The sequence below is a fragment of the Zootoca vivipara genome, chromosome 1 (assembly GCF_963506605.1).
Source record: "Zootoca vivipara chromosome 1, rZooViv1.1, whole genome shotgun sequence".
In the NCBI taxonomy this organism is placed as follows: domain Eukaryota; kingdom Metazoa; phylum Chordata; class Lepidosauria; order Squamata; family Lacertidae; genus Zootoca; species Zootoca vivipara.
Genome location: NC_083276.1, coordinates 73,255,226 through 73,267,332, shown reverse-complemented (window position 1 = coordinate 73,267,332; position 12,107 = coordinate 73,255,226). Strand labels below are relative to the sequence as shown.

The window sequence follows — 12,107 nt, the reverse complement described above, 5'->3', positions numbered from 1 at the left end:
ACTTCTTGGAGACATTTAGACTCAAAATTTCAGAAGAACAAGCAGTGTCTGTTCTGCATAATGGTGAGAATCCATTTATGCTTCCCACAGAGTTTGTGGTGAGAACCGAAGCTTTAACCATTACTGAAATATGTTTGGAGGTTTCTGTGAGTTCCCTGTTGCAGCAAAGCCAAATTAATTCCTGCTCTTTTCATTTCTGAATCAATCTTGTAGATTTATGTACTTGGGCGCATATTTGTTTTGCACTGGTAGATTGTCATTCATGCGTTGAATCCTAAATCAGCAGTGTACGATTGGCAAATTTGCTCAGGGTGGTATCATTAGCCTTTGAAACATTTTAAACAAATAAATAAATCTGTAAATATTCATTGCAGTGTTCTCATCCAGTTTCAAGAGCAGGGCTACTTGCACTTTGAACTAAATGCATTGCAGTTCTATACCTAGTCAACCCAAACACTATCCAAAGAAAAGCTGAATTCTGCATTATTATTATTATTATGAAAATTAAGCAAGTTTGCATAATTGAACAGTTTTCTCTGACTTGGTTGCATAATGTGCTCAGGACTGCTAGTCATGGTGTGGGGCAAATGAGCAACAAAGTCCTACTCCCAGCAACTTGGGTCCTTATTCAATCACCTCTCAGGCTAGGGAAATTTTTAATGGCTGATGTTTTAATGTATTTTTACTCTTTTGTTGTAAGCCACCCAGAGTGGCTGGGGAAACCCAGCCAGATGGGCGGCGTATAAATAAATTGTTATTATTATTATTATTATTATCATCATCATCATCATCATCATCATCATCAGATTTCTGAGATTTTAGCTGTCCACACACTTCTAAACATTTCTTTCATAGCCCACAAGGACTTGAAAGTAGACTTTTTTCAAAGGAAAAACAACCCTGATTCTCAGGAAACTGAATTCTGTACCCTGTGTTATATTGTGCACTCTTTCTGCACTCGCAATCAGTTACAGCAAACCCAGCACCACTGTCTGTTTATGAGATTGTTCCTTATGGGATGGCTGGCATGTAGAAATTCTTCTTATGGGCATGTCATTCCTGTAGGCTGAAGATGCCATGATGGATGCGTATGACATCGTGTATGAAGATGTAAGAAGCAACTCTTCCAACACCAGGAGACAGGAGCTACATGCCATCCACAAAACGGTGATCTGCTTGCACATTTTGGTCTATACTCTAGGGGCCGTTCCACAGAAACCAGTTTCTAGGATTTAGAATCTGGTGCTCTTCACCCTCCACACCCTGCCCCCACCAGGCAGCAATGAGGGCTGGGGTGGCATGCTCCATCCTTGCAGGGGGGGGGTGCGTGCACTCCCCATCCCAGGCCTTTGCGGATAACACTACATCCCTGACTGGAGCACAGGCTATTTAGTTCTTCCCAATGACTTACCTGGAGAAACGGATTAGCAGTTGGCAAGACCAATGAGGGGGAAACACACACACACACACCCCATTGTGGTAAGCATCAAAGGTCCTGGTGAATTGCTGAATTTTTTCCTTGGATGGCTACACTGATATCATGTAAGCAATCATGACATAGCATGTTTTAGCTTCATTGTATTATGCCCCATATCTGTTCCCAAGTTTGGGGTGGGGTTTCATGTTATCTGTTAAATCCTTACCCCTCTGAAACAGCCTAACTAACTCAAAAACTAACTCACATAACTAACTCAAAGGCAATTTACTTTTGCTGGTCCAACCACTAGCAAGATTGAGGCAATAGCATCAGGTAGCAGGTGCTGGGGGAGCAGTGGCCGTCCCCTGGCTGCTTCTCCTGGAACCATCACTCATTTCCCTTTTTGTTTGCTAGATGGCCTGTCCTGAAGCCACTAAGCTTGCCTGTTCTCCGTAGCTGAAGATATTATCCTATTGCTAGTGTTGAAGCAAAAATCAACTGCCAATCCAGTTGACTTCTGTATATGGAATAGTGGATGGGCCACCATCTTATCCTTTGCTTCAAGCAGTAAAATCTCCTCACTTGGGCCTGCTCTGGACCATATGAGATGCGACATTCATCCCACTGTCTGGTTTTGCACAGCTGTTTTTCATTTTTCATTTAACAAATAGCTGGCATGGGAGGGAGATGCTGGAACTGGGATTGTAGCTTGGAGAGAAGGAGGGCTTGAATTCTCTGGCCCAGTTGCAGTCCTGATTGGACTCACACAAATAGCCCTTGCAGCTGATATTCACAGTGGGAGGAAATCTCCCATCGGTGGAGCCAAAGGGTTAAAGCCTACCTCTCACCAGGCCACAGTCCCAGTTTTGTGCTTCCTCCATACCATACCATGCCAGCTATTGGTTAAAACCAAAGCCCAGCTATCTTATGCCAAACTACCCCCGTCTAGTTTGGCCCTCAGCCACATTTAAAGCACATACCCCCCAACACCCCATGCAAATAATAAGAAGGAAGGAAGGAATACAAATGTGGTGACTGTAGTTGGTTGAGAGTGCTGGGAACTGCAGCTCTGTGAGGGGCAATGGGGATGTGCTTTAAATATATGGTGCTACAGCACTTGAATTCCTATTCTTCCTTATACTGCTGCTTATGCTGTCTGGCTGACAGATTCCCAAAGTGGAGGCGAGAATGCTGCACCAATGAAACTGCCCTGAGAAGAGTAGCAGAGTAAGAGAAGGGCATTCCATGAGCGGGTGGGACTTTGCAGTAGGGAGCAACTCGGAAAGCCCCACTGTTCCTTGAGCAAGGAGCAAGGAACACCAAGGAAATAGCAGCTTTGTGGATGAGTGCAGGAGAGCAGCTTTGAGGGAATGTTTGTGGGAGAGAGGGAGAGGGAGAGAGGTATGCTTCTCCTCTCCAGATAGCTGACTAAAGAAAATTCCAGATTCTTTGCACAGTGGAAGCTGTTTTTGATAAAGATCTAATTGGAGCCATAGGGGGAAATCAACATGTGCTCTTTTACTATATGGACTCCTCCTTTCTTTTTCCCACATTAACCTTACATTTTCCAGCATGCAGAATTCAAACCCACATCTTGTGTTTCTAATGACGGGGTGGGGGGTGCGGCATTTAAAAAAATGTTCCCAACAATGTCTACAAATCTACTCTGTGTCTCTGCTACCAGTTATTGGGTGAAGACTTGGGGAAGGGGGGAGTCAAGGAAGCACTGTCCTTGCCTAACTGTGTGTGTGTGTGCGTGTGTGTGTGTGTGTGTGTGTGTGTGTGTGTGTGTGTACAAGACTGCAGCCCTGACCTATTCTGTAAAAAAAGAAAGGCAGCAGAAGCCAGGCTTTGCTTTCTTCTTGAGCCAAAACTGATCAACCAGACACAATGGCCATGCTGTAAAGAAACTATAAAGAACATGTTTTTGTGCCCAAAAGAGAATCATCAGGCACCTAGCCAGGACCTTTATGTTTTGCTTTTTCTTTGTTTTGTTTTGTTTTTGACCACCGCCGTTTTTGCTGTGGCCAAATGCCATGCAAGTCAAGGTTCAGTGGAGTCTTGTAGAAGAGGGAATTTCAGCACTCTGCCTATGCTATGATATCATAAGATGTGCCTTTGGAATTCCCAGAGCAACCTGAACTGCCTGCATCTGGGCACCCTAGCAGCTCCCTAGCTGATGAAACAAGCTGCTTTTTAAACTATGGTCCTTCATGCCCAAAATAATCAACGCAAAACCACTGCCAGATTAATAAAGCATTACCTTAGGTGATTTAAGGAAGGTGTTGATATTCTCAGACACGTCATCTTTAGTACAGAAAATTAGGTATAAACAGGGGCACCAATTGTGAGGAACCTGGACTGGGGCAATTAAAAAAGCCACCTAGATGACCATCTTTTCACTATCCCCAAAGGTTTTGATGGGACTTCTATGGAAGTCATGTGTCAACTACCACTTTATGGCTGGACCTAAAGGGAACGTTTACCTTTATTTGTTATAAAATTCATACTTGTATAATATGGATATACACAATGCAACCCAGCCAGGGATGCATGGTTTACTTGTACTTCCCAATTTGTGCCACAAAGTGGCAGGCAAGGAGGGTCCGTGAGGCTTACATCATGCATCGCTGTGCAGTCCAGTAACAGCATCACCTTGTTGCACAAGATTTATACTTCCACAAAATGTTTTAAGTATTTGCCAGGCACAACATCACAGAACCTGCATCAGGATTCATCTGTTTGCACAGTGTTGAATTGTGCATCATATGAACCAGGCCCTCTCCCATATTCCCACACCGCTCGCAGCTATGCCTCTAAATAAATGCACAATTTTTTTGTTCCATTGTATCATTGGTTGCTCACGGGTGGTGAGCAGGGATGCGGGTGGCGCTGTGGGTTAAACCACTGAGCCTAGGGCTTTACCGATCAGAAGGTCGGCAGTTCGAATCCCCACGACGGGGTGAGCTCCCGTTGCTCGGTCCCAGCTCCTGCCAACCTAGCAGTTCGAAAGCATGTCAAAATGCAAGTAGATAAATAGGAACCGCTATAGTGGGAAGGTAAATGGTGTTTCTGTGCACTGCTCTGGTTCACCAGAAGCGGCTTTGTTATGCTGGCCACATGACCTGGAAGCTGTACGCCGGCTCCCTCGGCCAATAACGCGAGATGAGCCGCAACCCCAGAGTCGGTCACGACTGGACCTAATGGTCAGGGGTCCCTTTATGTTTTTATCATTGGTTGTATTGCATGGAAAATGCAGGACGTGCCAAGAAATAAAGGAAATTACTGGTGAGGAGTGAAGGACTGAGTGGTTTGTCACTGGGAACAAAACAAGTGGCAACTTTTGAAATGCAGTATCAAACTTATAAAAGATGCAAGTGAGAAGCAAAGCAGAAGCATTTGACCACATAATATCATGAATGGAGACCATGGGTGGCAAACAGCCAAGTCCCTCCATCAACTTAAGGATTCCACTTGTGCAAGAGAACTTCCTCCCCCCCCCATGGGTCCCCTAAATCTCTGGCACAGATTAAGAGTGGGTGTGGCGCTTGCTAAGGGAGAAAAGCAGGGGAAGGGAGTTCTGCTGCACCAATGGAACAAGTTAGTTGGATACTCCCCCCTATCTTTAATCCTCAGTCTGATGGCCAGCTGTTATATCAACCACTGCAGTTATAATAATGTAGTGTTTAAGGCTGAGGAGGCAAAGCAATTTACCAGTAACAAACCAACAGACAACAATCAAAACTCCTCTGTAAGGGTTTTGTTTGGAAAAGAAAAGCAATGATATGAGTGGTGTTTCCCCCTTTCTTTCAGTTTCTCTGTTGTGGGAAAAAGCCACCCTTTGGAGAAGCAAGCAGGATTGAAAAAGAGATGTGCCAATCAGAAACTCTGGGAACGACAGAAAAGGTAAATGATATGTGAGGCTGGGAAGCTCTGCAGTACAGTCAGTTCAGGTTCTTGCGAAGCAATTCTCACCCAGCTGGGGTATTAGCAAAACTGGCCTTGTCAGTCTGGCACCAAGATGTTTCCTAACATCATCTGAGCTAGAAGTTAAGCAAGATGATAGTTCAGGACACTTTCAGTTCTATGAAACAGTTGTTGTTGTTGTTGTTGTTGTTGTTTACAACTACTGCTACTGCATCTACATTTATATCTCACCTTTGCTCCAAGGAACAAAACATGCTGTATATGGCTCTCCTCCTTCACATTTTATCCTCACAACAACCCTCTGAGGTAAGGTAGGCTGAGGTCCAAGGTCACTCAAGGAGCTTCATAGCTGAGTAGAAACTTGGAGCCCTGGCTTCCCAGATTCCAATCTAACCATGAAACCACACTGGCTGGTATGAGTATTTTGAGAGGAATTATTGGAAGGCAGAGCACTAATTTTGTGAGAATGTCAGAGCCCTGCTGGATGATACCACTCTCCATCTGAACAGACCAAACAGGCCATCTAGTTCAGCAGCCTAACTTCCACTGTTGCCAAGACAATGCCTCTGGGAAGACCACAAGCAAGACAAGAAGTCCTAATCCCACTGTTGGTCTCAAGCAGTTTGGTGGCATGCTTCCTCCAAACCTGTGAGGAGTTGGGGAGGGAAATACAGAACCTGGTCCTCTTTAACTTTTTATTCAGAAGTAAATCCCACTGTGTTTCAATGGTGCTTACTCCCAAGTAAGTATACATAGGCGTACAGCCTTCATTTATTATATTGTCCTCTAAGCTATTTTCTCTCATATTTCAGGATTGCCTAGAAGAGATCCAAAACTTCCTGAAAAAACATATGACTTTTGTCTCTGTGCTGATGACCATTACAATTTTCTTCATGGTAAATATTTGTGTTCTCTGGTATCCTCCTGTTTTTCCCCTTAATCAACAGAAGCAGAAGTGCAAATCTAGCTTTATGGGTGGCAGCATAATTCTGCAGAAGTGGCAGCATTCTGCCTCGCCAAAAACCCCCACCCTTTTCTAATACGTCACAGGGACCAAAAGAGCTTAGTTTTTGGTTGGGCACCTAACCCTTAGTATAAACCTTCCAGTTGCTTCACTGGAAATAAGGTATCGGTACCTGTGTTTAGGTTTCATTATCAACCGTGTTTTCATGCTTTATGAATGTATGTATATGGGCACTTATTACCTGGGAGGAGTGTCCACCTGGAGGGGGAGGAGCAAGGTGGGTGCTGTGTGGGCACACACTGGTGTATCCCATCCAGGGCTCCTGCTGGTGTGCCCATGCATCTCCGTCCTTGCCAGAATCTCTACCCCCCTGGTAAGTGGCAGTGACAGCCCTACCAGGAGGCTGTTACTGCAGCTCAGCTCTGCCTGTCAGGGACTGGACAGAGGAGGAATGGTGGAGACTGCCTCCCCAGCCTGACCCCTCCAGAGGAGAGGAAGACAGTTTAGATTTACAACAGGGGTTTGAGGGAAGTCACAGCTCAGAGGAAGATGAGGGGGAAAGATGGGAAATAATGGGAGAGGAGGCGGAAGAAGCACCAGCGGGGGCGACAGCATTCCAGACTGCTCCTCCCAGAACCCGGCGAGCTTTGAAAGTAGGAGAGCAAAGAGCTCAAAGGCAGAGGGCACTCATCAGCACCCGTAGGAGACGTTGAGATTGATGAATGAGGAAGTAGAAAAGGGGGGTGGAGATTCACTTGGGACCATGCCATTATCCAAGAGGCTAGGTTCTAAAGCCTCTCTCTGTAAATACTGAATAAAAAACAGACGGTACGTTCCTGGGCAACAGGCCATGGAAGTCGCTGGCAGCCCCACCAGGTGAGCTTTTCCTCCATGGAAATGAATCCTACTGAATTCTGTGTGATTTACTTCTGAGTAAACTTGCATAGTACCGACCAGACAGTAAATCTTGCACCCCTATTTACAAACGCCATGCTTCCCCACATATTGATGCATGCCCCATTCCAGGTGAGTTTCAACTTTGGTATATAGGCCATCACTTTATGGCATAGAGAAGTTCAAGCCATGTAGCAGTATAATTATAAATTGAACTATTGGTTGAGCCATGTTTTATGAAAATCGTGCCTTGATTTAAGGTCAGGGGGTCTATGGAGACTGCAGTCCAGTGCACTTTACTGGTGTGAGGTGCGTTGCAACAAGTGGCATGCAATCAATGGCTTGCTTCCAAGTTAATGCAACATTTCATTTTGCATTAACTTGGTGCAGGGGCAAACTAGATAGGATGGTAGCAAACCCATATATCAGAGTGGGGAAGGGCCACAGCTCAATTGGGGAGCATCTGCTTAGCAATGAGGTTCTAGGTTCAACCATTGCCATATCCCAGGGAGGCACATCTGTCTAAAACCCTGGAAAGCTGCTGCCAGCCAGTGTAGCAGTGCAGTGAGCTAAATGGGCCAATGGTCTGATGTAGGATAAACTCGGCTTCCTATGTTCCTAGTTGGGTTACTATTAAATTCCTATGCAATGGGAGTTAATAAGGAGAGCAATCTGAAACTCAGCATGGGGATCACACCAAAATTGCCTGTAAGTCCTGCTTTATAGTCCTCTACTTAAATGGATGTCCAATCTAAGTCCAATTTAAAGATAAAAGAAGGGAGAGCAGGAGCCTTGAAGTTACTTTTTCAAAATTATCACCAAGAAAGCAGACTGCGGTAGAATCAACACACGTTAAAAATGTTGTAGAAATGATTCTAGATTCAGGTAGGTAGCCGTGTTGGTCTGATGCAGTCAAAATAAATAAAAAATTGTCCAGTAGCACCTTAGAGACCAAGAAATGCTTTTTGAAAAATCTTTTTGAAAAATGCATTGAATTGGCTATAGCTCACCATCGCCATCTAGTGTCACAATTGTATATTGCACTTTACAACACATTCAAAACGTTTTATTTGCAGCTGTATAGGTAGCTGAGTCTTGGGGGGACGCGGGTCGTGCTGTGGTCTAAACCACAGAGCCTAGGGCTTGCCAATCAGAAGGTCAGCAGTTCGAATCCCCGCGACAGGGTGAGCTCCCGTTGTTCAGTCCCAGTTCCTGCCCACCTAGCAGTTCGAAAGCACGAAGTGCAAGTAGATTAATAGGAACCGCTCCAGCGCTAAGGTAAACGGCGTTTCCGTGCGCTGCTCTGGTTTGCCAGAAGCGGCTTGGTCATGCTGGCCACATGACCCGGAAACTGTACACCGGCTCCTTTGGCCTTAAGAGTGAGATGAGCACGTAACCCCAGAGTCGTCCGCGACTGGACCTAATGGTCACGGGTACCTTTACATTTAGCTGAGTCTTACGTAAGCACATAGGTCATCTTTTAACACAGAACTGCATTTTTATTTACATGATCATAGTTAATTTTAAATGTGCATAAATTGGCACATGAAAATCTGTGTTCACTCTTTTTTGGGTGAAGTGTTTTCTCTGCTTCCCTCCTTTAGAAACAGATTTCTAGTGAGTGGCAGTGATTTGCAGATGACTGGTTTTTGCCAGGAGGATGTGATTTCAACCCCAAGGATCAGTGTTTCTGTGCTCATAAGGACTGAGTCTTCCCATACAAGTTCACTTGCTAGATGAGTTGTAGCAAGCAGCTGTTATTGTCTGTGCCAAGTTGGCAGTAAATTTGAACAACAACAAAAGCTACTTTGATGATTACTCTGAAACTGTGGAACCACAACCTGGAAGAAATGAAGGAAACTTCCTCTCAGCTGACTTTTCTAATGGGTTATTTTTCCTTGTACACCTTTTTTACTAAAGACCATCTCGTTTCTTTGACTGTTACATGGTGGCTCTTATAGTGTGACTTATATGGTGGTCCCATATTATTTATAGATTGTATTGTATTGCATTGTATTTTTATTGCTTTGATAGAAATTGCTTTGAACCTGTAGAAAAGCAGTAGAGAAATAAAAGGTGTCTAGTCAAGTTGTTCCACTCAACTTCTGCAATGGAACTACTTCTTCTCCTCCTCCCTCCATGCACCCCCACCCCCAAATTTGTCCTGGATTTCCCCCGAAACCTCCAGAGCAGGTTTGGGTAGGGTACAGAGAGAAGAGAGGGAGGGGAACTTCCACTGCCCAAATGGAAATCCTTGGACAAATGTAACTGTTGGACACAACCCATTATAATTAATGAATTAATTTCCTTTAAGCAACTACAATGTTTTTAATTGCCTTTCATTTATTTACCTACCCTAGGTTTATGGGATGAGCTTAACTTTGTTCCTCTGGTACGCCATCCACTTTAAGAAGAGTTTGGATCGGAAGGGCAAATACACGCTGCCAAAGCAATAGGAATTTGGCTTTAGATTTCTGCACCACCAGAGGAAAAGAGCAAGACTGTTGGAGACTCTGAGAAACTGGAATTTGTGCCACAACTGTGGGTGGATGCTGGGCGGTCCTAATCAATCCCCCACTAACGCACACAAAAATGTGCCATCCCGGATGTGACTGTGAACTCCCATGATGCAACCAAGACAGCTGCAGCATCTGTCAACAAAGACTGACTAAAGTGATGACCAGGCAGCAGAAACACACAATGCTGAGTGGAAACATGGAGGCAGGGTATAAACCAGGAACGAAGGACTTGCCCAGCCACAAGTGTGTTTGCCAACTGAAAGCCATCATTTAGAGCCCCCAAAATAGCTAGTCAAAACAGAACAACACACCCCAGTGAAAAGTAAACTCAAGGAAATGGAAATTACTTGGTTCAATAACCAGTAAGAATATTTTAAGGCTCAGGAGAGAGAGAAAACTGCAGCTTGCTTTACATTATTATTTTAAGCAGTTTTATAGCCGTTTCTGAACATAAATCAGACCCTATTTGCATATTTTTGTAAGCTTTCTTGGTTTGAATACATGAAGATGCTCTAAATAGGGAAGAACCCATTTGTTTAACACACATGCACAATTGTGACAGAAATGGGTGCTCTTAAGTTCTATTAGGCCTATGCTGCACCCCACCCAAATGTAGTCATGATGAGTAAAGCCGGAATCCTAAACACGGTCACTGAAGAGTAAGCTCCACTGAATGTAACGTGATTTATTTCCATGATTTACTTTACTTAGTCATGATGAGTAACTTAAGTTCAGTTGTGGCCAATGGAATTTACAGCTCAGCCCAATTCCCATTAATTTCAGTACAAATTGCTCCTGGTTAACTGTGTATAGGATTGCAATATTAATCATAACTAACTTTAGCTGGCTATGCTGTTTGGAAATGTAGATCTTAAATGGTAACTATGCAAGTTGTAATACCCTGTGCCTCCAGGTAAGCTCTAGAATGAGAACAGCACAAACTAGGAATATGCTTTTATTCTTTTGATTTAATACCAAAGTCATTCCTTTTATATTACTCTGAATTCCTGTAAATAAAATGAATTTGGTTAAGTAGATGTATTCTGTTCTCATATATCCTACCTAGCCATAAAACTCTGTTGTTTTGTTCTAGATACTACAATAAGTTACAGTAAGTTACAGTAAGTTTAGTTGAACTGAGTGGGATTTATGCATGCACAGATTCCACTTAGACCTCTGAGTAGGAAACCTGACTAGTAAATCATTTAACTACTCTTAAAATTAGTTGCAAATATATTATATGGAAGTTTATTCAATATTTTTTAGTAAATCTACTACTTCCTTACATTCTAAGGCCCTCCACCACCACAGGGAGCCTCATCAAGGCCCTCGGCTGCTGCGGGGAAACAGGCCACACCTTCCTCCACTGTGGGGAGGTGCAGTGGGACCTTCTGCCAGGCCCGGCTCTAGGTGCAGTCCCGGGGGCGCCGGGCCAGCAGGGGGGGTGCTGCACGGCAAAGCCGCATGGAAGCCGTGCTGCACGCTGCGAGGGCGGGGGCGCTGGAGCGATCTCAGTGCCAGGGCGCCCGACCTGCTTGAGACAGCCCTGCCCTCTGCCGCTGCGGGGAGGCCCGGCAAGGCCCGCTGCTACTGCAGGAAGCGCAGCACACCCTCCCACACCACGGGGTGGGATGGTGCGATGCTTTGCTGTCACAGGCAGGCCCAGCAGGGCCCTCCGCCGCCACAGATATATATCATGAGATATCGTGATATTTAGCTGGTGATCTATCATGATATTGAAAACCAGATATCGCCCAGCCCTAGTACTTGGTAGGAGCATGTTACCATTTCATTTTGCATTGACGCAAAAGTCATTTGTGCTTTTCTGTTCTGATTTAAAGAGTAACATCCAGTAAAGGCCGGACAGAAAAGCAATGTTATTTCCCTAAAACACATTGATTCTGATATTGTGAGTCTTAAATATGGTCTGAAGGCACACGCAATGCAGGGGATGGTAGTGTCAAGAGTACTATTCCCTGCTGACCATGGTCCTGACCCTGCACGGGCCTTCAGCAACACCCTTTTACACTTTAACAAATGAATAACTTCATCGAGTCAGGAGCCATCATTTTAAGAACATATAAAACTGCCTCATACCGTTTCAGACCATTGATTCATCAGTACTGTGTATCCCAGAGGTGGGAACCTATGACTCTCCAAATGTTGTTGGACTACAACTTCCATCATCCTTGACCATTGCCCATGCTATCTGAAGCTGATGGGAGCTGGCATCTATCAACATCCGATGGCCACAGGTTGACCCTAACTGGCCTTCCCAAATCTATCTGGGATCAAAGCTGGGGTGCACTGGGTACAGGCACTCAACCTATGAGCTCATTCCCCACTTGGATATGTATCAGAACAACTGGACCTCGTTTGTTTGTTT

At 44.6% G+C, this 12,107-nt stretch overlaps 1 protein-coding gene across 2 annotated transcripts in view; it reads left to right on the top strand.

Annotated features, from left to right (window-relative positions):
* The window catches only part of TSPAN32 (tetraspanin 32), a 41,326-nt gene extending 30,586 nt beyond the window's left edge, over positions 1-10,740 (top strand). Inside the window, exons 6-9 of one of the 2 annotated variants that reach the window (XM_035121038.2) lie at positions 1,066-1,167; positions 5,231-5,323; positions 6,157-6,240; positions 9,563-10,740. In XM_035121038.2, coding sequence (XP_034976929.1) covers positions 1,066-1,167; positions 5,231-5,323; positions 6,157-6,240; positions 9,563-9,658 — 375 coding nt within the window. In that variant the 3' untranslated portion in view covers positions 9,659-10,740. Of the gene's footprint in view, positions 1-1,065; positions 1,168-5,230; positions 5,324-6,156; positions 6,471-9,562 lie in introns of those variants that run through there. The other variant, XM_035121019.2, reaches the window with a different exon arrangement.
* Positions 10,741-12,107: the final 1,367 nt, after the last annotated feature.